Consider the following 26,072-nt stretch of genomic DNA (forward strand, 5'->3'; position numbering starts at 1 on the left):
AATATCTCCTTTAGTTAGTAGGGCAGAACAGTAGTCTTTATCCGTTATCATCATCAATAAGCCTCTTCTATGGATTAGAGTACATCTGGGGGAGGAGGGGAGCTAGGAAATAGTTGATATCAGCAAACACTCCTTGAGGTAAAATATTTTATCTCCAGTAAGAGATGAATCTTATCTCTTTAGGTAGTCAGCTCTCAAAGCACTGTAGGCAGAACATTTTCACTTCTGGGAAAACACACTTTAATCTTTTAATGTTAAATGTATTCTGAGTAGCAAGGAACAAGAGAATGAAGATTCCTCAACAGAAAATCTGGAATAAAATAATATGATTATAACCATTTTAAAAGGGGTTGTTTTAATGACAAAATCACTTAAATATACCAACTATATCAAATTAAAAGAATAGCATTTTATTCTGAAATTTTAACCGAAATCCTAGAATTCAATTTTATTCCTACCTTCATTTTTTTTGGGGGGGGAGTAAGGAAAAAAAATTGATGTTTTATGTCAAAAAGGCTTTTTCAATATTTTATTTCAAATGTTACAAATGGTTTTGATAGCCCTTTTGAATTATTTTTGATGTTTTGTTTCTAGTCCAAAGAAAAGCTTCAGCTCCTGGCTAAATCTGTATTTAAAGAACAGATGGGTAACTCTGGGGTAAGAAATAGACCTAATACAGTAACATCCACAGCCAGCTCAATGGCGCTATTTACTAGAGTACCCACAGATAGAGCGAACAAATATTTGGGTGATTCAAGGTTTCTCATTGCACACAGTAATGGACCCAGGTGATGTATGTTAGTTTTGCTGAACTGTTCCCTCAAATGTTTCTTTTTTTAATGTTTAAAAGGTTTATCTCACTGAATAGGGTTGGAATATATACTCAAATAATAAATAAAGGTGACATAAAAACACAAAAAAAGCAATACAATTTTGTAAAATGAGAATAAGTTCTGAAAGAATACTAAAGGAAATCCTTGTTTTATATCACATATATGGAATTTTGTGATTTTATTGGCAATGGTAACTCTCAGGTGAGGAAAACTCCAGGTCAGCACCTATCTTTTCAGTTTTTTTTTTTTTTTTTTTTTGAGAACTTCCGAGAGCACTGAGAAGTAAAATGACTGATCCAGGATCCTGTTCTCAAATACGTTGCAAGTGGAACTTCAATCCAGGTCTTCCTACCTTTTAAACCAAACTCCCTCACTATTTACTGCTATTCTGCTTTACAGCTGTTTGGCTGCAGGTCCCAGTTACATAAGATTTTACATATTTACAAAGCAATTTCCTCACAATCTCAGAAGGTATTTTGCTGATGAGAAAATTTGAGTGGATTCGACTTTGCAAAGGATTACAACGCTACAATGTAGGAGATTTAGCACGAGAACACAACTCTTCCAACTTCAAGGTCAGTATTACTTCCAATGCAGTAAACTGCTCTAAGAAAGAGAAAGTAGTTTTCTTAATCTAGAAGACAATAAAATATGGAAATACTGTACTATGACATGAATTATCTGAAGCTTTAGCTAAGTTTAAGAAGAGATTATACATGGGTTTGACTTTACTTAATAAGTCCAGAAAGAAATGAGCCATCCACTCATAGAATCTTAATCACTGACTTCCCTACACTTAATCTTATTCTAGTTTATATTATGGCTATTTGTGTACATTCCTTATTCTACCCATAATCAGACTGTAAACTCTTTGAAGACAAGGACTGCAATTTCCCCCCCTAATGCTTGTCTAGACCTGATCCATACCAAGTAATATATCTTTAGGGAAAAGCCATCTACATACTGTTCCCAAATATGGACTATCTCCCAACTTTCCAAAAGAATAACAACCTCTCAGGAGTTCAGTTACACTATCAGTCAAATGGGAATAACAATGGTTATTCCAATGTTTACAACAGGAGGAAAAAGAGATCTGAATCTTTTTACTGACTACTCTTTTGCTCTCTCACTTTTAGAACAGTGAAAATTTATTGATTTCCCTGCATTTTCCCCAAACCAATGCATATACAGGAGAGAATTGGAGGTATGTGGGGGAAAAGGGAGTAAGGAGGTGGAAGGTAAAGAGAGGGAGGGGCTTTCCGGTTCTTATTCTCTTTTCCTTAACCTCACTCCAAAGAAGTACCTGTATAGTCCATAAAATAGTACCATTCATGAAGCAGTCCCAATTTCACAGAAGAAAGTACTGCATAAATTTCTGTTCATGAAAATCTAATTAAGTTTTGAAAAAAAAATTCACATATGCTTACAAAACTTTGAAGAATTTCTGAACTTTGCTATCTAAAACATGATATTCCATTGAAAAAGCCTTTTAAAATAATCTAACAAAAATCAACTCAAAGCAGCCTTTGAAAAAACCAATCATTTGCAGTAACCTTCCTCCACATCACTCATACAGTTGGAAATGTCTTTCCCACAAAGCTGAGTTCTGTTGGTGCCTTCTAAAGTTCTTTCATCTTTAAAAGTATATGTTTTGTCCAATCAGAAGGAAGGCCTTTTTTTGAGCCACCTCAAAGAAATACAAACACAAAACTTGTAATAAGATACTCCCAGGATGCCAAAATTGAAGTTTCAATATATTCTAGCTCTTGAAAAATTTTTTTTAAAAAAAGAAACAAACACCAATGCTAACCATGATCTGAATGCTAACAAAGGTCTGAACCCACTGAATGAAATAAAATATTAAATAGTTAACACTTTGGGAGAGGGGATACTGGGAGGAATTTCAGAGATGTGAAAAGAAAAAGATATCAGTAAAATTGTAAAAATAAAAAAGATAATTCTTACATTACTTCCTAAAGGTACCTATCTTTATTTTCCTCATTCAAAAAAATGAAATAAATCACTCGCAACAACACGCTAGAAATACACGTATTGAAAATATAAATGATATAAAAATGATTCTGACTTCAATCAGATTACCGAAATCAAAGTGAACATATTTACACATCATTTTCTAAGGAGAGGGTGAAAAATGCAAATTATATGTGATTATTTTCAGAAAATACTAATTATACTTCACATTACGGTAAAGGATTATGTTCTGATTGCTTTTCCCCTCCTCAATCTTAAAACTATCAAAAAATTCTCAGTCTTCCTAATCCAACATACCTAAAACACCCCAAGTAGCTGTCCTTACACGAAAAGGGCTCTACCAAGAAACCTGTTCCACAGCACCCTCATTACTTTTGCAGTAAAAACCTTAATAACAAGTTATTTCTTTTTTCTTTTCTACTAATGTGATGATCATAGACAACTGCACATGAAAACAGACATACATCCAACCTGATCTTGGAAGTAAGAGTCTGAAAACCAGAAGACACTATTCACTAAATACAGAAGACCTTTACCCTGCGGTGGGAAGGAAGCAAGCAAAAAAGTAAGCCACAAGGGGGGTGTTTTGAAGTGATGCCTAAAGATATACTTAAGAAAAGGGGGCCCCGGAGGTATGCAGGTTTCTTCAACATACACTTCCCTTCATCCGCCAGAAGAGGGGATATACACCCTGGAGGCAAAGATGACTCTCTAGAAATGGGGGTGGGGTGTGGGGAGGGGGCGAAGAAGGGATGTTTCCAGAAGCTACAGAGTTAAATACCTTCAACCACTACCCCTCAGTGAGGCGAAGTGTAGGGGGGGCGGGGAGGCATCGAGGAGCTTCCGCTGCCATGGAGAAGGGAAAGAAGCCAACAGCACCTCCTCAATGGAGTAGGGATGAAAGGAAGGAGAGAGGGCGGGAGAAAAGGCATGGGAGGGAGGGAGATGCCGGAGGCAGCAGTGATGGGGCAGAGGGAAACCCAAACCAGAAAAAGATGCAAAAGGAAGAGGGCAAGGTGGCCACAGCTGGTACCTACCTGGACTTTCTGTAACGGGGTGAAGCGCAGGTCATGAACGAAGGGGTTCTTCCCAGGAGGAGCCAGTCCCTGCTTCTCATCGCCCCCCGCCCCCGCCGCCGCCCCAGGGGAGGAGGAGAGGGTAGAAGGGGACCGGCATCTCTGGACCAACCTCATCGCAGCCCGTCCCCCCCCCAGCAGCAGCAGCGGGCGCTGCCCCCGGGGGTCCGCCGGTTCCCGCCGGGCGGTGGGAGGGGGGAGGAAGACACAGAGCGGAGAAGACCCAAAGGCGGCTCCCGCTTGAGTGAGGAAGGGAAGGCAGTAGAGCAGCTGCAAGAAAGGGAAGCGGGGAGGAGACGCTGGGGAGGCGGAAGAAGAGGAAGAGGAAGAGGAAGAGGAGGAGGATGCCCGGGACTGCAGTGGCTGTGGCGGCGGTGGCGGCGGTGGCGGCGGCTGCTGCTGCTACTGCTTCTCCTCTCTCAGAGCTCCGAGGAGCAGCAGCTCCAGCCTCCGCCTCCCAAGCCTGAGTTGAGCCGAGCCCCGCGCACGCGCCGTGAGGGGGAAGTGGCTGCGTGACGTGTAAGGGAGGGAGATGGGAGGAAAGGGGGCGAGTGCTTGCTTTGCTGTGTGTGAGTGTATGCGTGTGTGTTCGCGAGCAACGTGTGAGTCTGTGTCTGTGTTGGGTGGAGGGTTGTGATGGGGTGAGTAGATCTTTGATAGTTTCCCATACCTCCACAAGACACAACTGCAACTGCCCCCAGTTCCTAAAGACATTGCTCACCTACTGGGTTCGGAAGAGAAGGATTGGGAAGTGGACTCTCCCATGCCTGCTCTGGGTCACTGCAGAACTTGAGCGTGAAAGTCTGGGTTCTGTTGTTCTTGCTGTGGGACAGGGTGGGGTGGGTGGGAGTGGGGAACTGGGAAGAAGATTGATCTCTCTCCCTCCCTTGGCAGGGGTGTGTGAGTGCTGTAGTCCAATTATCTTTAAGTTGTCATTTTAGTCTAAAGGAATGGGGGATGGAGAGGTTGGAGAGGGGCTTGCATTCCAGAGCTAGGACGTTGCGTGGCTTCCAGGAAGAGTGTGGTGCTGCACTTGGGAGCGGCACCAGGAAGATGGGGGTATCAACAAAGAGGTAGCAGTCTTACTGCTGCTCCCCAGCAAAGGGAGATGATCCTAAACGGAATGTGGAATGGGAGGAGGCCAATACTTGTGATTCTTTTTAAAGTCCAAGCAATCAATATTTGGCTAGTTCTGTAAACTACAGCTGACTATTTCAATATAGCTCACGGAAAAATTATTGAATGACTTATATGCTGTCATTGAAGGCAATAAATAAATAAGACAAAGTTCTGTGATGTAATAAGCTTATTTTTTTCTTTCTCTTTATATATTTGTAATGTTGGAAGGGACCAAGCGATGTTATCATCATCATCAGTTACTTTGCTATGAAATTCTATGCATGTTACCTAAATTGTAAAATATGTCAGAGATATACCCAGAACTCTAAATCCCCTTCTCGGTCGCATTTCTTTCTGGAAAGAGCACCCTTCTTTAAAGGACCTAGGTTGAAATTCAATCTCTGACACAACCTATGTTATCTTAGGTTAGTTATTTAACTTCCACTGTTTTCAGTTGCTTCATATGTAAAATGAGGGGATTGCCTTGATGGCCTCTGGGATCCCTTCCAGCTCTGTCTTTGATCCTAAGATCCTAATGACTCATTTATTTTTATGAGGGTGAGACCAAAGCACCATTTCTCTCCCACTTTTCTGGTAAAGTATTTATGTATGTATGTATGAACACATACACACATATGCATGCAAATATTGTTCCTATATAAATATATATAATATTTTGCATATACATGTGCTTATAATCCTTAAAGTCTTTGTGTAATGTTAAGCTTTTAACATTATACAGATTTTTGGAACACCCTGTAAATATGAAAAAGGGAAAAGCAATGATTGCATAGTTTTGTCTTTTGTCTTGGGTGATGGGAGGGCTACTACTAACAATTCATCTATATGAGAAAGAAGAAAGGATTTGGGATCCCTAGAAATGGATCTAGAAATGGAGAATGTTATACTCAAGAATTTTTTGGCAGTTGTTAGTTGAGTAAGAATGCAATTGAATATTATTAAAATTGGGAAGCATATAGAATGTTCATTCACCGTAGTTAGCTTGAATTCTTTCACAGAGACCCAAGCTCCTGTCCCAGGAAATTTGGTCCAAAGAAAAGATTAAACTTGAGAATAAAAGCTAGCTAGGAGAACTTGCCTCAGTGTCTGATTAATTTTAGTAACTATGGAAAAGCCTCTCCTACTGAAGATGGAGTGTAACATTTGACTAGATGTAATTGGGTTGGTACTTCAGGTTGGAGGTTAGAATTAAATGACTCTCTTCCATATAATAGAAGGTAAAAGAAAATTGACTTCACTGTATTCAAAGCATATTCAAAGCATAAAAAAGGTATTCAGCCCAAGGTACACCATTAATTCAATTGATTTCCCTCTCTTTTGTGTTACCCATGATAGGCTGCTGGTCAGCCAGGTCTTGGAACTCATGCTTTTTGGGGATTGTTTTGTTTTGTTTTTGTTTAGTACCCATGTATTGACCCTGAGCCAATCAACTCTGAAAGACATTTTCATTGCGAGGAAAAGAATCATTCCAGACTACATTTTTGGGAATTCTGGTAGACATTTCAACTATGACATGAGTAGAACTCTGGAAAACAAAACATTTACTCCTTAATGAAAAAAAAAAAAACAGAAGCAGTCCTTTGCCCCCACACTTTTGTTTATACTATGGATGAAGTAAAGCTGTTGCTTTCCCTAAAAAGCTGAAAAAAAAGTTTTGGGTTATTAACTGAAGAAGCTTGACAGAATCTACTCTTCTCATGAGGAAGAGAGAGCACTAAAACTAAGCACATCAGCTGAAACTAGAAATTAGCAGCAGAAAAAAAGCTTTATAGCAGATATCTAATGGGGCCATGACATGCCTGGTAGCATTTTGCAGAGACTCTGAATCTAATGGAGTTGCACAATGACATTAATAAAAGATATTGGCACTCCTGTAGCAACTGAGGCATGAGTCACTCTACTGTATGTATTCCCTTCCACACATATCCCCCATACATGTGTCTCTCCATACGTGTCTTTTATACATATCCATTCTTCCCACTGACGGTATGTTCTAATTATGTGGATGAAATTTGTAGGGGAGAAGAGAGGGAAAAGTTTACTTTTGCTACAATATTCTTTCATTAAATGACTGTATGTTGAATTAATTGAGTCCCCCTAATTGTGACTATTAAAGGTAAATAAATCAATGGGGTTTCATAAGCTGGCTTCGCAGTGAACACAGATGCATAGATTACCTTGAACCTAAGGTAGCCTTATCTGAAGGATTTATCCACTAAGTTGCAAGGTACCCATATGCAACACTTATTTTGTTTTTCCATCTTCTCCCAAACTTTTCCTTTATATAGTTCAGGGTTATTACCCACTTGAACTTTTTTACTAAAGGGAAAGAGAAAAAGTAAAGAGAGTTTGAAAGTAGAGTAGTTATGTCTATCTTTGTTCTTACTTGAAGACTTGTTACAATAACATTTGCCCTATGCAACATAATTTGGCACTGGTTAAATAACTACTTTGTATTGTTGCTCAAAGGAAACAGTTTTTCCTTTGAGACAGATTACTCCTCACTCAAAACTCTTCTGTGGATCCCTGAGACCTGCTAAATTAAACCTAGATTCTTTAGTGTTCTACTTTCACCACAGTTTGATGATACCCTATCTTTCTCTATTTATTTTAAATAATACACACCCATTTTAAACAAAATACATGCACACACATGCACATTCAACACTCTAAGTGCAAGCTAAATTGTGGTACTCAAATCCCCCTCCCAATGCTGCCAAAGTGTGAAATTTTCTCACTATTCTCTTGGAAGAGTGGATAGAGCACTGAGATTGAAGGCAGGAAGGCTTGAATTCAAATTCTATCTTAAACATTTACTGCGTGAAAAATCATTTAACGATTCATAGCCTTCATTTCTTCATCTATAAAATGGGAATAATGGCAACTAACAAAGAGTTGTTTTGAAAATAAAAAGAGATGCTATATGCAGAATAACTTGCAAGTTTTAAAATACCACAAAAATGCTGGTTATTATTATTGTTATGTCTAAAAGGTCTTGTTCCCAATTTCCTACTATTGAAAATATTAATCATCCTTCAAAACCCATATCAAGCATTAGCTCTTTAATGGTGCCTAATATCTCCTCCCTATCTCCCCCTCAGAAATGATCTTTTTTTATTTGGTCCTGAAAGAATACTCTTTTCAATTTTTAAATCTCTGTGTCCTGTTTCATATTATTTAGATAGTGTGTTTATGTCTCTTATAATCCATGTGCATTGTCCACTCAGTAATACAATTCTTTGTATCCTCACAGTGCCTAGAATATGCTAGAATTATAAGTGCTTGATGAATATGAATGTTGGTTAGTTAACCAGAATGCAGGAATTATGAAGGGTAGGAAAGTCCCTGGGTTTTCTTGTAAACCTTTACAAGAAGAAGATGGCAGAGGGAGGCAGTCAATGTGTGAATAAGAGGAAGTTAGAGGTACCTTTATTTCTATTTCCTAAATGCTTTATGTACATTGATCAGGAAATTATTCTAGTTCATGAATAAATTAAAAAAAAAAAAGAATCTCAGATGTGCAGTACAGAGAAACCAATAGGGTAAAAACTCTACTTAATAATTCCATACAGATTTATAGAGATTTCACAACAGTAGGAAAGGGAGAGAATCTCTCTGTCTCTCTCTGTCTCTCTCTCTCTCTCTGCTTCTCTCTCTCTCTCTCTCTCTCTCTCTCTCTCTCTCTCTCTCTCTCTTTCTCTCTCTCTCTCTCTCTCTCTCTCTCTCTCTCTCTCTCTCTTTCTGTGTGTGTGTGTGTAGCTATAGTTGAATTTTTTATCTGAGGTTCTGGAAAGTGGGAAATGGTACAGCATTACTTAGGATGAACTTCTGAGAAAGGAATGCAGAATTACTGAGAAACTAACCAGCCACAAAAATGAGAAATATTCCCTTTTGTGTCAATTACTTTATCCTGTGTCCTTGGGAAATGAAAGAGAAACTGTCCCATCCTTGCTCAAATCTCATGAAAGGATATCGGGCTCATGTAAAAATTTTAACCTCACTTTTAGCCCAAATCAAGTCAGAGGAGAAATAAACTTTTTAACAGCAGCATTCTTCAAATCCATAAATTTCCTGAAAGAAAAAAAAAAGATACAGCAACTATCTTCAGAACTGATGCCCTTTCTTGAAAAGTAAGATCAAAAAGCAACCTCCTTAGAAGATTCCTGATATAGGGAAAAATAATTGATTTTTTTTATGCATAACAAAAAGAGAGATAGTCCATAGAACAGACAGATCCCTGGAATTGGAATTGGAAGAGCTGGTTTGACTTCCAGCATTGTCAGTTCTCTTCACTTCTCTCCAAGTCTCAGTTTGCTCATCTGTATAATAAAGAAAATTATATTTATACTTCCTATTTAGGAGACCTAACCTTTGCAGATATGTGACCCAATAAACTTATTTTTGATAGACTGTTTAATAATTCAGGAGTGACATTCATGATGACTATCCTTGCCATTTTCTGGAGTTGCTTCTGTCTTGTGTTTTCATCATATTCATGGTCCAAATAAGACTCCTACCTAGACTCTAGAAATATGTTACTTGGTGTAATGTCTACCCTGTCCTAGGTGTGCCTTTTAGGGTGGCTGATGCACATAGCATGACCATAAAAGAACAGTCTCCTTTGAGAAACTTCATAAACAAAGTTCCTACTGCTGTCCCTTTGTTGAAATGCTTTCTGTTTCTTTGCTTAGAAATGCTATTGTAATGATAAAGCCTGAAGGGTCCATACTTTTTACTATATCATGAACTACTAGAGATATATAAAAAATGTGTACATTCAATTAGCTCACCCTGATTCCTAAGTTATATCAAAGACAGAGTAGCATCTCTGAGGGACTCAGAGAACTCCAATGAGGTCTAGAGTTTTGACAATTTTTGGTCCTCACAACAATCAACCTTTCTAATCGTTCTAGTTTCCATAGCAGGCATGATATTTCATTTATCTGTATGTTTAGGAATCTGGTACCCTGCAGTGAACTACCCAAGTACCTTTGCTCAGCTGAGATGTGAGTGTGGATTCCTTCTTTGGCTCACAATACAAAAAGTCCTATTGGACTAGAATAATTGACACTGTTAGCAGTCTGCTAATTTACTTGGTATTTTGATGCCACTTACTTTATTCTCCTCTTCATTTTGCTGGCTTTTGTATTTAAATGAATTTGTTAAGAAAGTCATGTGGGAAATTAATCATATTTTTGCAATGTTCAAAAAACTTTTCAATATCTTTATATCCTGTTGCTATGTGAGATATTTATTGGGATAAATTTCTCACTGAAAAAAAATCCTGATCACATAGGTTTGTGCATCCTTAGGAATGGACTCTAATTATAGAAAATAGGTACAGTGTTTTTAGTCTGGAATAGGTAGGGCACAGAGTGGGCAAGTGGGCTGGTATTTTGAGAAATTAGATGTCAAGTAAAATTTTCATTGGGAGTTGTTGGAGAAGAAAGTAGATGATCACTTACTGAGATATTGCGATGAGGATTAATCCATCAGAAAGGAATTTCAACTAGATAACGCTCAGTTGTCTTTCGACTTCAAGATTCTGAAATTTTATAAGTAATTAAGTTGGGCCTAAGTATACAATCCTGATGAAGAATCACACAAATTCATCTATTAAATTTAATGCATGGCAAAATAATTTATTTTACTGATTGCCTGTCCTAAATAGAATTAAAGTTTGGAGATAGTTTTTGAAGTCAGAAATAGGATAATTTGTTAATTAATTATTATAGGAATAAAGGATAATGTGGGAAAATAGAAATTTCAGAAGAGAAAAAAAGAACACAAGTATATATGTAACTGAAGCAAATAGAGCGAGTAGATATAAAAAAAAAATAGTGAAGACATGGTAAAAGCTGAGTTGATAGAGGTTATTGAAGGAAAAGATAGACAATTTATACCCAAGGTGGAGTCCATGAATTAAGTAGCCAGTAAAAGTGATTAAAGACGACATTTTCAATGCACATTGGCCTGGATAGTAAAGCATTTTGCTAAAATTAAAAAAAAAGAACTCTTTTTTTTCTCCAAAAAATTAGAAGAAAATATATGAAAAGGTTCAAAAATAAAAAAATAATAATAATAATTAAAAGATACAAGTAAACTTTTAGAATACCAAAAGAGCTCTTCCTGAGTTTGTGGGAAAGATATTTCCAAATGTAAAAGAAAGTTATTTAAAGGGGAAAAAATTACACTTTTTTAAAAAATTGACTCAAGTAGATTTTTTAATAGATGATTTTTTAAAAGTCTTCCTTTTTAGTCAGATATTATTACATTTTTGACACTAAAGTTCAGAAATGCATTGCACTTTTTTTTTTTTTTTTTTTTTTTGGTAATTGAGATGCTACAATGATACTACTTTTAAATTATGGAATTTTCCAAAAATTCTTGGATTTACACAATAGTGAAGATTTTTGAAACACTTTTCTTCTGTGAAGACTAAACTGTTTTAGGAATACTATTCCTATGGAATAATGAATATTTCAGGGGACTGAAGGGGAAGAGGGAAAAGAGAAAAAGCTAGAGCTATAATAGTTCTATTCTCTTCCTCACCTGCCTCTACCTTCATATATAGATGTATACATGTGTGTGTGCATATATGTGTATGTGTGTATACATACCCACACATGTATGTATAGTTTGTGGGAAAGCCAGAAGAGGAAAATAAGTGTATTGATCCATTGTCATAAAGTTTAAAATGATGGAGAATTAAAATAAGTTAAAGAATCATTTTGTAATTTCTTCTACTGAAAACATTAGATGAACTGGTATTTTTTTTTTTTTTTAGTTTTATTTTTTAAAAAATGCACTTATTTATTTAAAACTTATGGGATAGAAAAAGAAAAAATTGCTATATGCACAGCAGAACATAAGAGGATTCAAAATATGAAATCATAAATTTCCACTTCAAGAAAGCCTATATAATACATACTACACATTATATTCAGAGCTGTCCATCTTTTCTTTGCTTCCTTGTAAGTTTTCTGTTGTTCTTTGCTGTACACTTTTTATTTTCTTTTTTTCCCTTTTCCTACCTTCATCTTCACTAAGAAGGCTACAATTAAGCAATGATAGATAAATAGACAGATAGGTAGAGATACCCACATATCTATAGTTATATACACATAGATATATACATATTCATACATATCTATAATCATACACATAAATATTCATATACATCTGTGTAAGACCATTCTACTCTTGTTTGTACTCTGTTTCTCTGAAGGTAGATAACATCATCTTTCATAAGTCCGAGTCTTCTTCATATTTTTCTAACTTCATCAATTCATTATTCCCTATTACCACAGCAATATTCCAACCTTATAGCATCTAGTTATTTTAAATAGCCTGAAACAATATTGATTAATATGGCTAATATTTACTGTTGTTTCCTTAGTTTTCTTTTTTGATTAAATCTATTTTAGCTTTAACTTTGTCTGAGATCAATGATCACTACCCCTGCTTTTTTTCCTAATAAATTCTACTACTGATCATTATTATTATTTGTGTGTATCTCTTATTTCCCATCCTTGTTGACTCCTTTGCTTTATTTCTACTAGCTGCTTTTCCTTCCTATTAATCTACCCACACCCCCAAGAATTCCTCCCATATCTTCTCCCCCCATCTTTCCCCTTACACTTTATCTTCCTTATCCTATTCCATCTCCTTCTTATTCCTTTATAAATTTAGAAGACTTTTATACCCTTCTAGATATTTTTGTATGGTACCCTCTTTAATCCATTTCTGATAAGGGTAGGATTCCAGAACTACCAGTCCTCCTGTCCCACCTAATTCTCTTGTGTCAGTTCTTATTCTTGTACATCATTCACATAACATAATTATTCTTTTTATCTTTTTCTACATGGTTTTGGCTTTTTTAAAAAGCATACACTCAGCTCTACCCCAATCTTTCTTTCAAACTGCCTGATTACTAATAACAATCTTATACATATGTTTACATTTCCACTTGTAAAACATAAAGTTTGTCCTTATCAAATCCCTTTAAATTAGTCTTTGATATTTACCATATATTTCTCTTGGATCTTATGTATCAAATTTTCTACTAAGTTCAGATCTTTTTTTGTAATAAAATCCTGAAAGTTTAGCAATTCATTAAATCTTTTTGTTGTTATTGTTATTCAGGATTATGCTTAACTTTGGTGGGTTTGTAGTATTATTTCAATGCGATGGACAGTATAACTAAAGTTTAAGGGAAGTTGATGATACAATTGAAAAGTTGGGAGACTATCCAAGTTTTTTTGGGTGTTCAATGCTTTTTCAGTTAGATATATATTATTTGATATTAATCAGTACTAGAGACCATTGCTAACAGATTAGAGAACATTACTAACTGAACAGTAATTCAATTCAGCAAGCATTAAGCTCTTCCCATAACAAACTACAGTACTTGTCATTTACATTTAATTGGAGGATGTGACATAAACAAATAAGTAAATAAGATTAATTGTACACTATTTCAAAGTCTGGTTCTTCTTGTGCAGCAAAATAACTGTATGGACATGTATACATATATTATATTTAACATATACTTTAACATATTCAACATGAATTGGTCTATCTGCCATATCAGGGAGGGGGTGAGGGGAAGGAGGGGAAAAATTGGAACAAAAGGTTTTGCAACTGTCAATGCTGACAAATTACCCATGCATATATCTTGTAAATAAAAAGCTATAATAAAAAAAAAAAAAGAAAATAAGAGAGAATAAAGGACAAACAATAGGTAAATAAATATTTTGAGAAGGGAAAGAGTACTGCTAATATGTTTTGGGGAATTCTAACCAGAGCTGAGCCTTCAAAGAAAATGAAGATTCAGATGTTGAAATGATGAGAGAGTGCCTTCCATGCATAATGAGGATAGCTTGTGTGAATAATTACAAAGAGACTGGATGAAGTCCTGTTATATGCCAGGCACTACAGAGGAACCCAAGATTACAAAGCCAAAACCATGTAGAAAAAGAAAAAAAAGTCTTTGCCCTCAAGCAACTCACATATTAATGGAGACAGTGCATTTATAAGCACACATATAGGTATATAAAACACACACAAAGTAGATTTGATATGACCTTGTGGATCAAATGTATTTTCTTGGATTGTATCTGCTAAACACTATCATATAAATACTTTTCAAAGAGATTAAAAAAAATTTTTTTGTCTCCCTGAAATATGGTATTTCATTTATACTTTGTTCATATATTTCAATTTGCCATTATGAGACTAATTCACTTAATGTCACCATGTCTACTCTATGCAAGGAACTGCACCTGGCTTTCAATATACAAATGCTGGAATTTTTATGGTATGACTTTAAATCTCAGTTGGAATCTCTACCCTGCCAGTATAATGCGGAGAAACTGAGGCAAGATAGAGATTAGAGAGTAATTAATATTTTATTTAAAAGGGAGAGATTTACTGGGACCAAATGGATCCATGGTTTGGTCCCAGGCTGAATGAGACTATTGTCTCCAAGAATCCAGCAAACAATGCGAGTTCTCCATGACATATGTACATATGGCTCAGATATAGGGGCTAGACTAAGGCAGGAGCAGAATCAGGGTGTTGAGACCAGGAACAGGACTCTGACATGGTGGGGGGAGCCACCAGAGATGGGGATTACATAATGGGGGGAGGCACCCCAGAGATGGGGAAAGGCATCTTGATAAAATGGTATCTGATATTCTGATAGATTGGAATGGAGAGAAGCATTCTCATATTCTAAAATATAAGATCTTTTATCCTTATCAAATATTCTGATGATTAAGAGGGAGGGGTAGTTTTGCAGGATTGAGCAGAATAATTGAGGCAGAATAATTCAACAATTTAAGGAAACTGAGTCAGGACAATTAGGGAAACTGAGTCAGGATAATTAGGGAAACTGAGTCAGAATAATAAAAGAAAACCGTGGCACAACATCAGGTAATACCTGTGTGACATGGACAAGTCATAATCTCATTGTATTGCAATTTTCATCAGTAAATTGAGGGAATTGAACTAGATAACCTCTGAGATCTCTTACAGCACCATATCTACTATCCTTTTTAAGAAGAAAAAACTAACAAAATTAAACCTGGAAGAGTATCTTCAATATTTGAAATAATTATTGAAAGGTCTGTGATGTTATTCACTTTTCACTAATATAGGTGGCAAAAAGGGGCCATGATGGGAAAATGTTATCTGAGAGAAAATTGATGAAAAGTGAGTAAAGAATAAAGTATATTTTTCCACTTTCTTTTTCTTCCTGTGTTTTTTTTTTTTTAAGCCTCCCACATGGCTTATATGGAATTATGTTTTATATGACTTCATATGTATCATTGATACTGTATTGTGAGAAAGATGAGAGGGGCAGGAGAGGGGGAAAGGATTTGGAACTAAGATTTTTAAAAACTGAATGCTAAAAATAAATAAAAATAACAAGTCATTGACACATTAGTAGTCAGTTTCTTGATATGTGACAATAAGTAAGTAAATAATGAGAGAGTAATTAACAGATAAAGTTCAAATGGAGGAATAAAGAATGTTACCTAATTATAAAATCTGATGAATCTCTTTGAATTTAGGTGGGTACAGATTTACAATTCTCTAACCTGTTCTTGAAGATTTTCAGTTTGTAAGGCACTTCCAGGTTGTAGTCCACAAGTAAAGAACCTTAAAGAACCTTCAGTGCTATGGGGTTCCATCAGCTATTTTCCTGACTGCAAGTTCAGCACTCTGTCCACTATGCCATGTCATCTCTAAAAAAAGGAGAATTCAGCTTTCTCACGGATGTTAAAAGGTTCTGCTTTTTCTTACACAAGAATTCTTCAATCATTTTTTTATTCAATACATATGGCATCTTTTTTCAAAGCCATAAGTAAAAATATTGGTTTCATTTTTTTAGATTGATTTCCCCTATCTCACCCAGACTTGAAGTGCAGGGGTTATTCACAAGTCAAATTACACCATCAATTGGCAGAGGAGCTATAACATGCTCTACTTCCAACCTGAGTGGGTTTACCCTCCGTTAGGCAAACTACTGTCCTCCCTGCTGTTGGGTGGCTTACCTTGCTAATGCCAAACAGTGCAAACCTCAATCTTTACTGCTTGGTTCTATAGCTCAGAATTCTCAGTCTCATGAAACCTGCTAGATTCAACCTTCCTGTAGCTGAATGTATCCCCATACCCAGCAAAGAGTTATATTTCTAAACGACTGATTCTGTTCTAGTCTCCCAAATCCTAACTTGAAGTTGTTTACTATGTGCATTTTGTTTTCATAACTGAAAAATTTAACAAAGAATAAAATAGTTCTTCAAACAAGAATCATCAACATTTAAAACATATTCCTCATTGCTGAGGTGATAAAATTGCTGTTGCTTGGATTTCTTTGTTGGACAAAGTTTCAGGAAAAAGAAGGGAGTAGCAATGTAGTTGTAAAAAAAAAAAGGCATTTGTCTGATTATATAGGAAAGTTTATATTCCAATGACATGCTGATCAGTTGATTAGCTATATGATCTTGGGCAAATTATATAATTTAACAGCCTAAGTGTGTTTATCTGTTCATCTCACTGTTCCCAACTTCTCTCATTACAAACCAGGGCCCCAAAGTACAGCATACTACTCTTCTCCTCAAGGTTCTAAGGCTAACTTTGAAGGGTTGTGGCTTCTTAAAGGATAAATCCTCATCTCAATTTCAATTGAATTAATATCTACCCATAATCAGTTAACCTCTTCATAACAATTAACCTTTATAAAGGGACATTTACGGAGAAGGCATAGCAAAGATTAAAACATGAAAACATCCTTTGAAATTTGGAAGCATGCTCTTACCTTTACATAAAAACTTGTTCTTTAGAGAGAATGAACCTAAAAAAAAAAAAAAGTGTTTGCTATAAACATTCTACCTCCCAGTGTTGGGGTTGAAGGGGAAATGGTTCCTGGTTCTGGAAATCCTTTCTTCTTTCAGCTGAGAGTATCTACCAAGTTTACCTCTTGGTATGGCATAACCCTTTCACAAGTGCTTTCTTGGTCAGCTTAGAATATTTCTTCCTAGGTTGGGACAAGCAGGCTGCTTCTCAGGTTTGTTGTGCATTTTCCTAATTATACTCCCTATTATTTTCATTGACTAATTATCTCATTATCATTGGGACATCAGATGGCTTTGGTGGACCTCCTGAACTTGCTGGTGATCTCCTAGTCTTATGTGTGTGCTTATCTCAGGGTAATCATTAACCTATGATTAGGAAATAAGAAACATACCAGGCATAAAGATACCTTAATTTTATACATAGCTGGAGGCTAGGTGAGAAGATGAGGAAACTGAAGCTACTACCCCTCCTTTCCCTCAGAGCTTTACAATGGGTTTTCCTCTTCCAAAATCATCAAGCAAGAGAGCAAAGAAATTTGTCTGCCTAAAACTTTTATATGTACATTTAGTTTCAGCTTAATAGCCAGTTAAAAGACTTTTTTCTTACCACATAATATAGATCTTTATATATCCTGAAGTAAGAGGGAGGACAGTTTCCTTCATTATGCATGTCCTGAAACAGGTTCATTAAACCTCCATCTGGATTGAAACCAAACAGGATCTATGATATGCCTGCTTTGAGAAACTGACCCTTATTAGGTAGTCCACCCAAATAATGTGACACAACAAACATTTTTAAAGCATTTACTATGTACCAGGCATTGTGCTACAAGTTTCAGGAAAAAGGAGAGAGTAGAGACTTACTTAAAAAAAAAAAAAGATACTTGCCTGGCTGTTGGAAGATTTAGATTCCAATGCCATGCTGATCCATCGATTAGCTATATGATGTTGGCAAATATAATTTTGGGGTCTAAATGTATTTATCTGTGTAACATCCCTATTAAAACTCATCCTTCCTAATGATATGAAACAACAAATATTTTTAAAACACTCTGTATCAGGCATTGTGCAAAGTGCTGGTGATACAAAAAGAAAAAGAAAGACATTCTCTTTCCTCAGAGAGTTTACAATTTCTCATGAGAGAAAGACAAAACACAAGGAAGGCTGAAAATGCTGGAGGGTAGTGACAGAGAGTACTTAGCCTAGAACATAATGAAAATTATTATATATACAGTCAACCAGAGCAGCTGATGGCAAATGAAGAGATGGCTGGCATTTTGAATCCTCTATAAAGGGAAACTTTGGAAGGAATTTTTTTGCTTCACTCTACCTTTACAATGAGAAAGGCAAGAACAATTGAGGGGACTTGAATTGAAATATCCTCATCCAGATCATATCCTCTAATCCTGAGGTTCTGTCCTTGGCTCTATTTTCTTCTCCCTTTATACTACTTCTCTTGGTGATCTTATCACCTCCCTTGGATTGATGCTGATGACTCTATTTTTGATCATGACTTTCAGGTGGAACAATAATTCTCAAATTATTTCTCTTCAATCTATTTTCCAGGTCAATAGTTTTTCTTATAAAATAGTTCATATCTTCTTTTATATTTTTCTTCTTTTGATTTTGTTTTATTGTTTCTTGATGTCTCATGGAGCTATTACCATCTATCCAATTCTAATTTTTAAGGAATTATTTTCTTCAATGAGCTTTTGTTTCTCCTTTTCCATGTGGCAAATTCTACTTTTTAAGGACTTAATTTCTTTAGTAAATGATTACACATCTTTTTGCATTGTCAAATCTACTTTTTAAGGAGTTCTTGTCTTCAATGGATTTTTAAAAATTCTTTTTTTTCCATTTAGCCTATTCTGGTTTTTTAAGGTGTTGTTTTCTTCAGTATTTTTTATGTGCCTCCTTTACCAAGATGTCAACTTTTTTTTTTCATTATTTTCTTGCATTACTCTCATTTCTTTTTCTAATTTTTCTTCTGCTTCTTTTATTTGATCTTTAAAATCCTTTTTGAGCTCTTCTAGGATCTGATACAAATTCATGTTTTTCTTGAGGATTTGTTTATAGTTTCTTTGATTTTGTTGTCTTCTTCTGAGTTTGTCTTGATCTTCCCTGTCACCATAGTAAGTTTCTATGGCTAGGTTCTTTTTCTGTTGTTTGGTTATTTCTTGATGTTTAATTTTTTTTTTCAGTAGTCTTTATTGAAACTTTATTAATCAGAATGTTTAAATATAACTCAGTAATTATTGATGTCTCTTAGTAGCATATATTTGTACATATATCTCTATATAAAATTCATATATATATATATATATATAGTCTAAGGCTTCTCCCTACTTTTTATATTTTTTCTTTTTCTTTTTCTTTTTTTTTTTTTTAAATAATTTTTTATTGATAGAACGCATGCCAGGGTAATTTTTTACAGCATTATCCCTTGCATTCATTTCTGTTCCGATTTTTCCCCTCCCTCCCTCCACCCCTTCCCCCAAATGGCAAGAGTCCTTTACATGTTGAATGGGTTGCAGTATATCCTAGATACAATATATGTGTGCAGAACCAAACAGTTTTCTTGTTGCACAGGGAGAATTGAATTCAGAAGGTGTAAATAACCCGGGAGGAAAAACATAAATGCAAGCAGTTTATATTCATTTCCAGTGTTCTTTCTCTGGGTGTAGCTGTTTCTGTCCATCTTTGATCAATTAAGGCTCTCTTTACTTGATGTTTAATTTTATATTAAAATTGGCTTTTGCATTTAAGATGGAACGGGCATTATCTCAATTCTCTGGAACTATGAACAAGGCCTCCATTCCTGTTACTGATCTTGCCCTGGAATTGTGACTCAGAACTATGTGTGGGCAATGTTGTAGAGTCATGCTCCCAATGCCAGCAAAGGGTCCCCTATAATCTTCTTTTGACCAAATGTCTGACTCCTTTATCATCAATAAACCCTGTTATGAAGAGGTTAATTAATAATGGATAGATATCAATTCAATTGAAATTGAGATGAGGACTCATGCTTTCAGAAGCCACAACCCTTCAAAGTTAGCCCTAGAACCTTGAGGGTAAGAGTAGTAAGCTATACTTTGAGGCCCTGGTTTATAATGGGAGTAGAAGTTGAGAACAGTGAGGTGAACAGATAAACACACTTATGCCCCCAAATTCTATAATTTGCCCAATTAGTAGTAGCTACTACTACCAATAATAGCTTCCATCCATGTGCTGGAAGCTACTATCATTAATTCAGTCATCCCTAAAGTTTGCTTGCTACTAGCTTACTAGGTATGCGGATGATTCTTACAACTATCTATCTTGTCCTAACTTCTCTGCTGACCTCAAATCACTCTTCAATCTAATCTATTCTCCATTGAGCTACCAAAATCATTTTGGTTCAACCATATACAATACGAGTGGCTCCTGATTTTTTCCAGCATCAAATACAGAATTCATTTGGCTTCCAAAACCTATTATAATCTAGTCCTCTCCTATTTTTCCAGTCTTCTTACAGCTTACTCCCCACCACATATTCTTTGATTGGAACTGGCCTCCTGATTGTTCCTTGAACAAGACATTGCATTTCTAGGCTCTAAGCATTTTCCCTAGCTATCCTCCATGCCTAGAATATTCTCCCTCATCATCTCCGCCTACTGGCTCCCCTGACTTTTTTTTGTATCCTAACTAAAATCCTATCTTTTACATGAAGTTGTAGTTCACATAATTTAACTGTAATGAAATTAATTGTCGTGTCTTCTTTCACTTACTTCTTGTTTGTCCGATATCTAACTTGTTTGTACATATATGTCTGCATGTCTTATTTTCCAATAATTGTAAGCTCCTTAAATATAGACTGTCTTTTGATAGTACTTGGCAAAATACAAGCACATAATGCTTAATATATGTTTATTGGCTGACTGACTACTGATGAAGTATTAATAGAAAAGTTAATCACCATGATAATATCTCCATTCCCTTTCCTCGTGATAAGATTATTTGATGTAAGTTATCTTGTTTAGGGCACAATGAAGATGATGACTATATCAAAAAAAATAAGAAAATTGAACTATATCATTCCTTAGTTCTGAAGTCTGATTCTATGATTCCAAATAAACTTAATTCTTTCTTTCCTTCCTTCCTTCCTTCCTTCCTTCCTTCCTTCCTTCTTTCCTTTCTTCCTTCCTTCCTTTCTTCCTTCCTTCCTTCCTTCCTTTTCTCTGTCCATATAGGGTATTGTACCTTACTAGAGAATGTACTTTTAAAAATTAATTTTTTTTGATCACTGAACCCTCCCAAGATATGGGGTTAGATGTCTTTCTTAAGGATCATGCCTTAAACACAAATCACTTTGAATATCATTGATTGGCCAACAATAGGTACCAAGACAAGCCCCAACTGGTTACTGATTGATTCAGAGTAAATGCAAATAGCAAATTTTTTGCTTTGACCAGAAATTCTGAGAGTCTTCCTCTCCCACATTTATTTATTTATTTATTTTTTGCCTGGATGAAAAAGACTATTCTTTGCCTCAATTAGTACCTAGCCTTATTTACTTAATAGATATATGGTCTCAGTCAAATTGAGACCTGTTGAAAATCTCAGCTAAAAAGACCAAAGTCTCCCATTGCATCCAGGGCCATCTCCAGTCATTCTAATATATATCTTGCCTCTGGCTCCAGATGGCTTTGTAGAGAAAGTGAGGCAGGTGACTTTGCTCAGCCTCCCTCACTTAAATCCAATTCACTTACAAGTCATGTCATCACCTCTCTGATATCCTCTTTAAGAATGAAGAACAACCAACCAACCAACTAAATGAAACAGAAGACATCTATAAAGCAGTTAATTGACATAAATAGGCTCAAAAGTAAGATATGTCAAAGTGAGGCCTAGATAAAACTCACAGACAATTTAAAATTAATTGTAATTAATGTTATGTGTTGTATCTCTCGGTGCTTCAGGAAACTCTAAGGACAAAAATTATAGACAAGTTGCTAATCAGCTTTGGTTCCATTATTTCTCTACATTAAAAATTCTTCATACATAAAATTGTAGTTATAAACTCATTAAAAAAGATATCATAAAATATCTAATACAAAATTACACATATTTTCAGTTTTAAAATTATATTCTTTAGCTCTTTTAGCAATACTTGACTTTTATATAGCTTTCTGTTAACTCAAAAATTATACCTTAATGCTAACTTAAATTATACCTTAAGTCTATCTTAAAATATTTTCACTTGGCTAAATTACCTTGAGACTTCTCTGACTGACTTCTACACTAGTACCCAGGAAGATCATTATTGGAGTAATATCATCATCCCATATGATCTCATCAACCTTAGCTGTAGTGTTCTCTTTGGTTCGGTTTCCTGGAGTCTCTGGGAGTCTTGAGAGCAGCCTTTGTTTCAGTTCAGTAATCACTACAAGCACAACCATGTGTTAAAGTCCAAATCCTTTATTATCTCTTTCAAAGTCCTCTCTCCTTCACTTGGGGCTCAGCTAGATTTTTTTAGAGGTCTACCTCTCTCCTTGTTTCTGAGAGTTTGAGCCAGCACTCCTTTGTCTTCTCTGCTTCTGAGGCTTCTAGCTCATATGCTCTAAACTGAGTATAAACCAATCATTATGTCACTAGAAAACCATTATTTGTTGTAGGATTAAATCTATCATACTGAACCATGCTAAACTAGATAACTATTATCAATTGCACTGACTTAGTACCTTGTAAGAATCCTTTGTTTCAACTTCAGAGTTCTGGCCCAACACTTGGCCCTCATCCCCCCACTTTCCTCTACTTTTCTGATTATAGTAGAACCATAAACTGCAAACTTCCACTTAAGGAGAGCATCCATTACTTACCTAGATGTACTATTTTGGGGCTTCTCTGACTTAATTCTTTTTCCATAATTAGGATTAGGTAATCCCTTAGTTAACCACTCCTCAGTTTTTCAGTTTCCTTTTATGTTTTGTCTTCCTCTATTAGATTGTTATCTACTTGAGGCAGGAAATAGTCTTTTTTTTTTTTTTTTTTTTTTTTTTTTTTTGTATTTGTATCTTTCGAATTTGGCACAGTGTCTGACACATTGTAGCACTTAATAAATATTTATTGACTATTAACGTCTATGGGGATTGACCCTACCTGCCCAACTGGTTTTGAGTGAATCACATCGAGAACAATGAAATCTTAATTTTTTTTCCTTCTACAAAAACACTTTACAAAATTAGAGATATTTTTGCCATGTATTAGCTCAAGATCATCAAAAACATAAAAAAATGAAATGTCTCTTCCAGCTTAGAGCCATAATCATTCACTGAGGACTCCTAGTCTTCTGTTTTCAAGTTTGGTCATTGTGTTGATCAAAGTGTTGAAGTCTTTCAGAGTTTCTGTCTTTTACATTATTGTGGTTATAATTGTTCCCCTGATTTGATTTTATTTTGTATCAGTTGTATCAGTTTTAAAAATCATCCCAAGTTTTTTTTTTTCCTGAATCCTTTATATTTGTCATTATATATGGTACAAAAATGTTCTATTATTGTATCTTTTCATGCAACAATTTACCTGTTTTCACATGGATAGGCAATTTCCTGCTATGACATAAAATGTTGCTTTTTCATTTTGTTCAATATATAATCTATATCAAATTACTAGTCATCTTAGGGATGGCGGAAAAAAGGGAGGAAGGGAGAAAATTTGGAACTCAAAGTTATATAAAAAATGAATATTAAAGCATCCTTATGTATAATTGGAAAAAAAAGTGTTATTTTTAAAAACCCAAAATAAATATAAATGTTTATCTGGGTCCTTTTCCTTTTTCTCTGACCTCTTTGGTATATATACCTAATGTTGATATTTCTGGACCACCTGTTACATTCAGTTAATATTATTGTCAAAGAACATCCAGAATAGTTGAGGAAGACAATACACACACATGAAAAATACATGTAATGCAAGATAGCAATACAAGAGATATCAGAAGGTATTATGTGATTAATTGCCAAATAACTAGTATCACCAATGCATGATATGAATTCAGAAGGGAGACAGACTGCTGAAGGCTGAAACTGTCATGGGAAGCAATGTCTGGTAGATGACGAGAAGGTAGAAGCATCATGTTATGGAAAAAGCACTGGATTTGAAAATCAGTAGTGTTATTTCTACCACCAACCAGTGAGCAATAATGATAGAAATAATAATAGCTAGTGTTTACATGGTGCTTTTAGTTTTGCAAATTACTTTACAAATGTTATTTCATTTGATTTGGCAAGGCAAGAAACTTTCTTGGGCATCTCAAAGAGGATAGAATTCTCTCTCTCTTTTTAAAAATAACTTTTTATTGACAGAACCCATGCCAGGGTAATTTTTTACAACATTATCCCTTGCACTCACTTCTGTTCCGATTTTTCCCCTCTCTCCCTCCACCCCCTCCCCCGGATGGCAAGCAGTCCTTTACATATTAAAGGATACAGTATAGAGGATAGAATTCTCAGCTAATAACAGAACATTTTTTAAAAAGAAACTTTAAAAAACACTTTTCTTGAAGTATTTGGTTTTTACATTACAAATATTTCTAGATTACCCATGCCCTTCATGAGTCTGACTTAATTGCTTAACATTCTGCACCTGCGTGATTCTGGCTACTTCCCATATCAAATTTGACAAAACTGTTTTTGAACAACAATATTCCAGACGATTTAATATCACTGCTATTAATCAAACTTTGTGATCATCAACCAATCAATAAATTAATAAGCATTTATTAAGTGACTGATATGTTCCATATAAAGACAAAAGTTAAATAATCTCTACTCTCAAGAAAATATATATTTTATTAGCGGACTCATATATTTTATTAGTGGACTCACGAACAAGTATAGATTCAACTATGTCTATATTAAAAAGAAAGAAGGGAACAGGCATTTTACTAAGTGTTTTTATTTTCTCATTTCATCCTCACAACAAGATGTTGTTATGATTCCTATTTTGCAATTGAAAAAATTAAAGCAGACATAGGTTAAATAACTTACTCATAGTCATACAGCTAGCAAGCATCTGAAGTTGGATTTAAACTTGTTTTCCTGTCTCTGATCCCAGTGTTCTATCCACTGTGACATTTCATATTTTAAAAATTCAAAGTAATTTTCTCTTGTTGAGGAGAGAAAGCAATAGTAGTTAGAAGGAACAAACAGACTTTACACACATTCATTTGGTATTTGAACTGAATCATGAAGGAACTTAGGGATTCTAGGAAGCAGAAGGGAGTAGGAAATGCTTTATAGGCATGAAGGGGTGCACCATAGGCATGGTGCAAGGTATAGACACAGAAAATAGATGAAAATAATATGAAGAATAGAAGGAGGACAATTTTTCTATACCAAAGAGTGTGTGGAAAGGAATAATGTATAGGAAATTTAAATTATAGCCAAGTTACAAAAGGCTATAAATGAACAAAATTTATACATGATCTAGAAGTAATAGGACACTGCAAAGGTTTATTGTGTGAGAAAGTGGCATGAACTTCAGACCTGTGCTTTTGGAAAATCACTTTGGCACCTGTATTAAGGATGCATTGGAGATAGATTTGAGGAAAGAAGAGCAATTTGGAGATATTGCAGTACCAGCCATATAATTCCTGTCTTTTAAATTTTCTTTTGTTAGCTGAGACAGTTCTGTCCTCTTTGGGATACTCAAAAAAGTTTATAGTCTTGTAATTCAGGACACAACAGAAAAGGAAGATATTCAAAAATAATTCATAATCTACAGCCTGTCCTTTTAGTTTCATTTCTTCCTGAATGGCAGCTTTACTAGTAAGAAAAAAAAAAAAAAGAGATAACGTTATGAAGAGATTAGCCTCAGATACTCTTCATCCAAAGACAATAAGTAATCCATGAATCTGAATCTTGGTATTTTGCTTCTGCATTTGTTCTTTCATTTTTAAATTGTTATTGTAGATATTACTCAATATTTGACCCTTTGACTATGTTATGTCTATACAGGACATTTGGAATTTCCTCTTTTTTTTTTTTTTTTTTTGGTATTATTTTAAATAAAAATCAAAGGCTATGGATGAGTCATCCAGAAAAAGAAGGCAAAGATGAAATGGAGTCCACACAAGGGAAGGGAATATCAGAATAGTGAAAACATGTTCTCATTTAAATATTTTGAACATCTTT

The 26,072-nt window shown here is 35.3% G+C and overlaps 1 protein-coding gene across 1 annotated transcript in view; it reads right to left on the minus strand.

Annotated features, from left to right (window-relative positions):
• Nucleotides 1–4,387, minus strand: part of LPCAT1 (lysophosphatidylcholine acyltransferase 1) — a 155,101-nt gene extending 150,714 nt beyond the window's left edge. The window contains exon 1 of the mRNA XM_051969810.1: nt 3,863–4,387. Within this exon, the coding sequence (XP_051825770.1) occupies nt 3,863–4,018 (156 nt within the window). The 5' untranslated portion in view covers nt 4,019–4,387. The remainder of the gene's footprint in view (nt 1–3,862) is intronic.
• Between the last annotated feature and the right edge of the window lie 21,685 nt (nt 4,388–26,072).

Source organism: Antechinus flavipes, chromosome 1, assembly GCF_016432865.1.
Source record: "Antechinus flavipes isolate AdamAnt ecotype Samford, QLD, Australia chromosome 1, AdamAnt_v2, whole genome shotgun sequence".
Taxonomy (NCBI): Eukaryota; Metazoa; Chordata; class Mammalia; order Dasyuromorphia; family Dasyuridae; genus Antechinus; species Antechinus flavipes.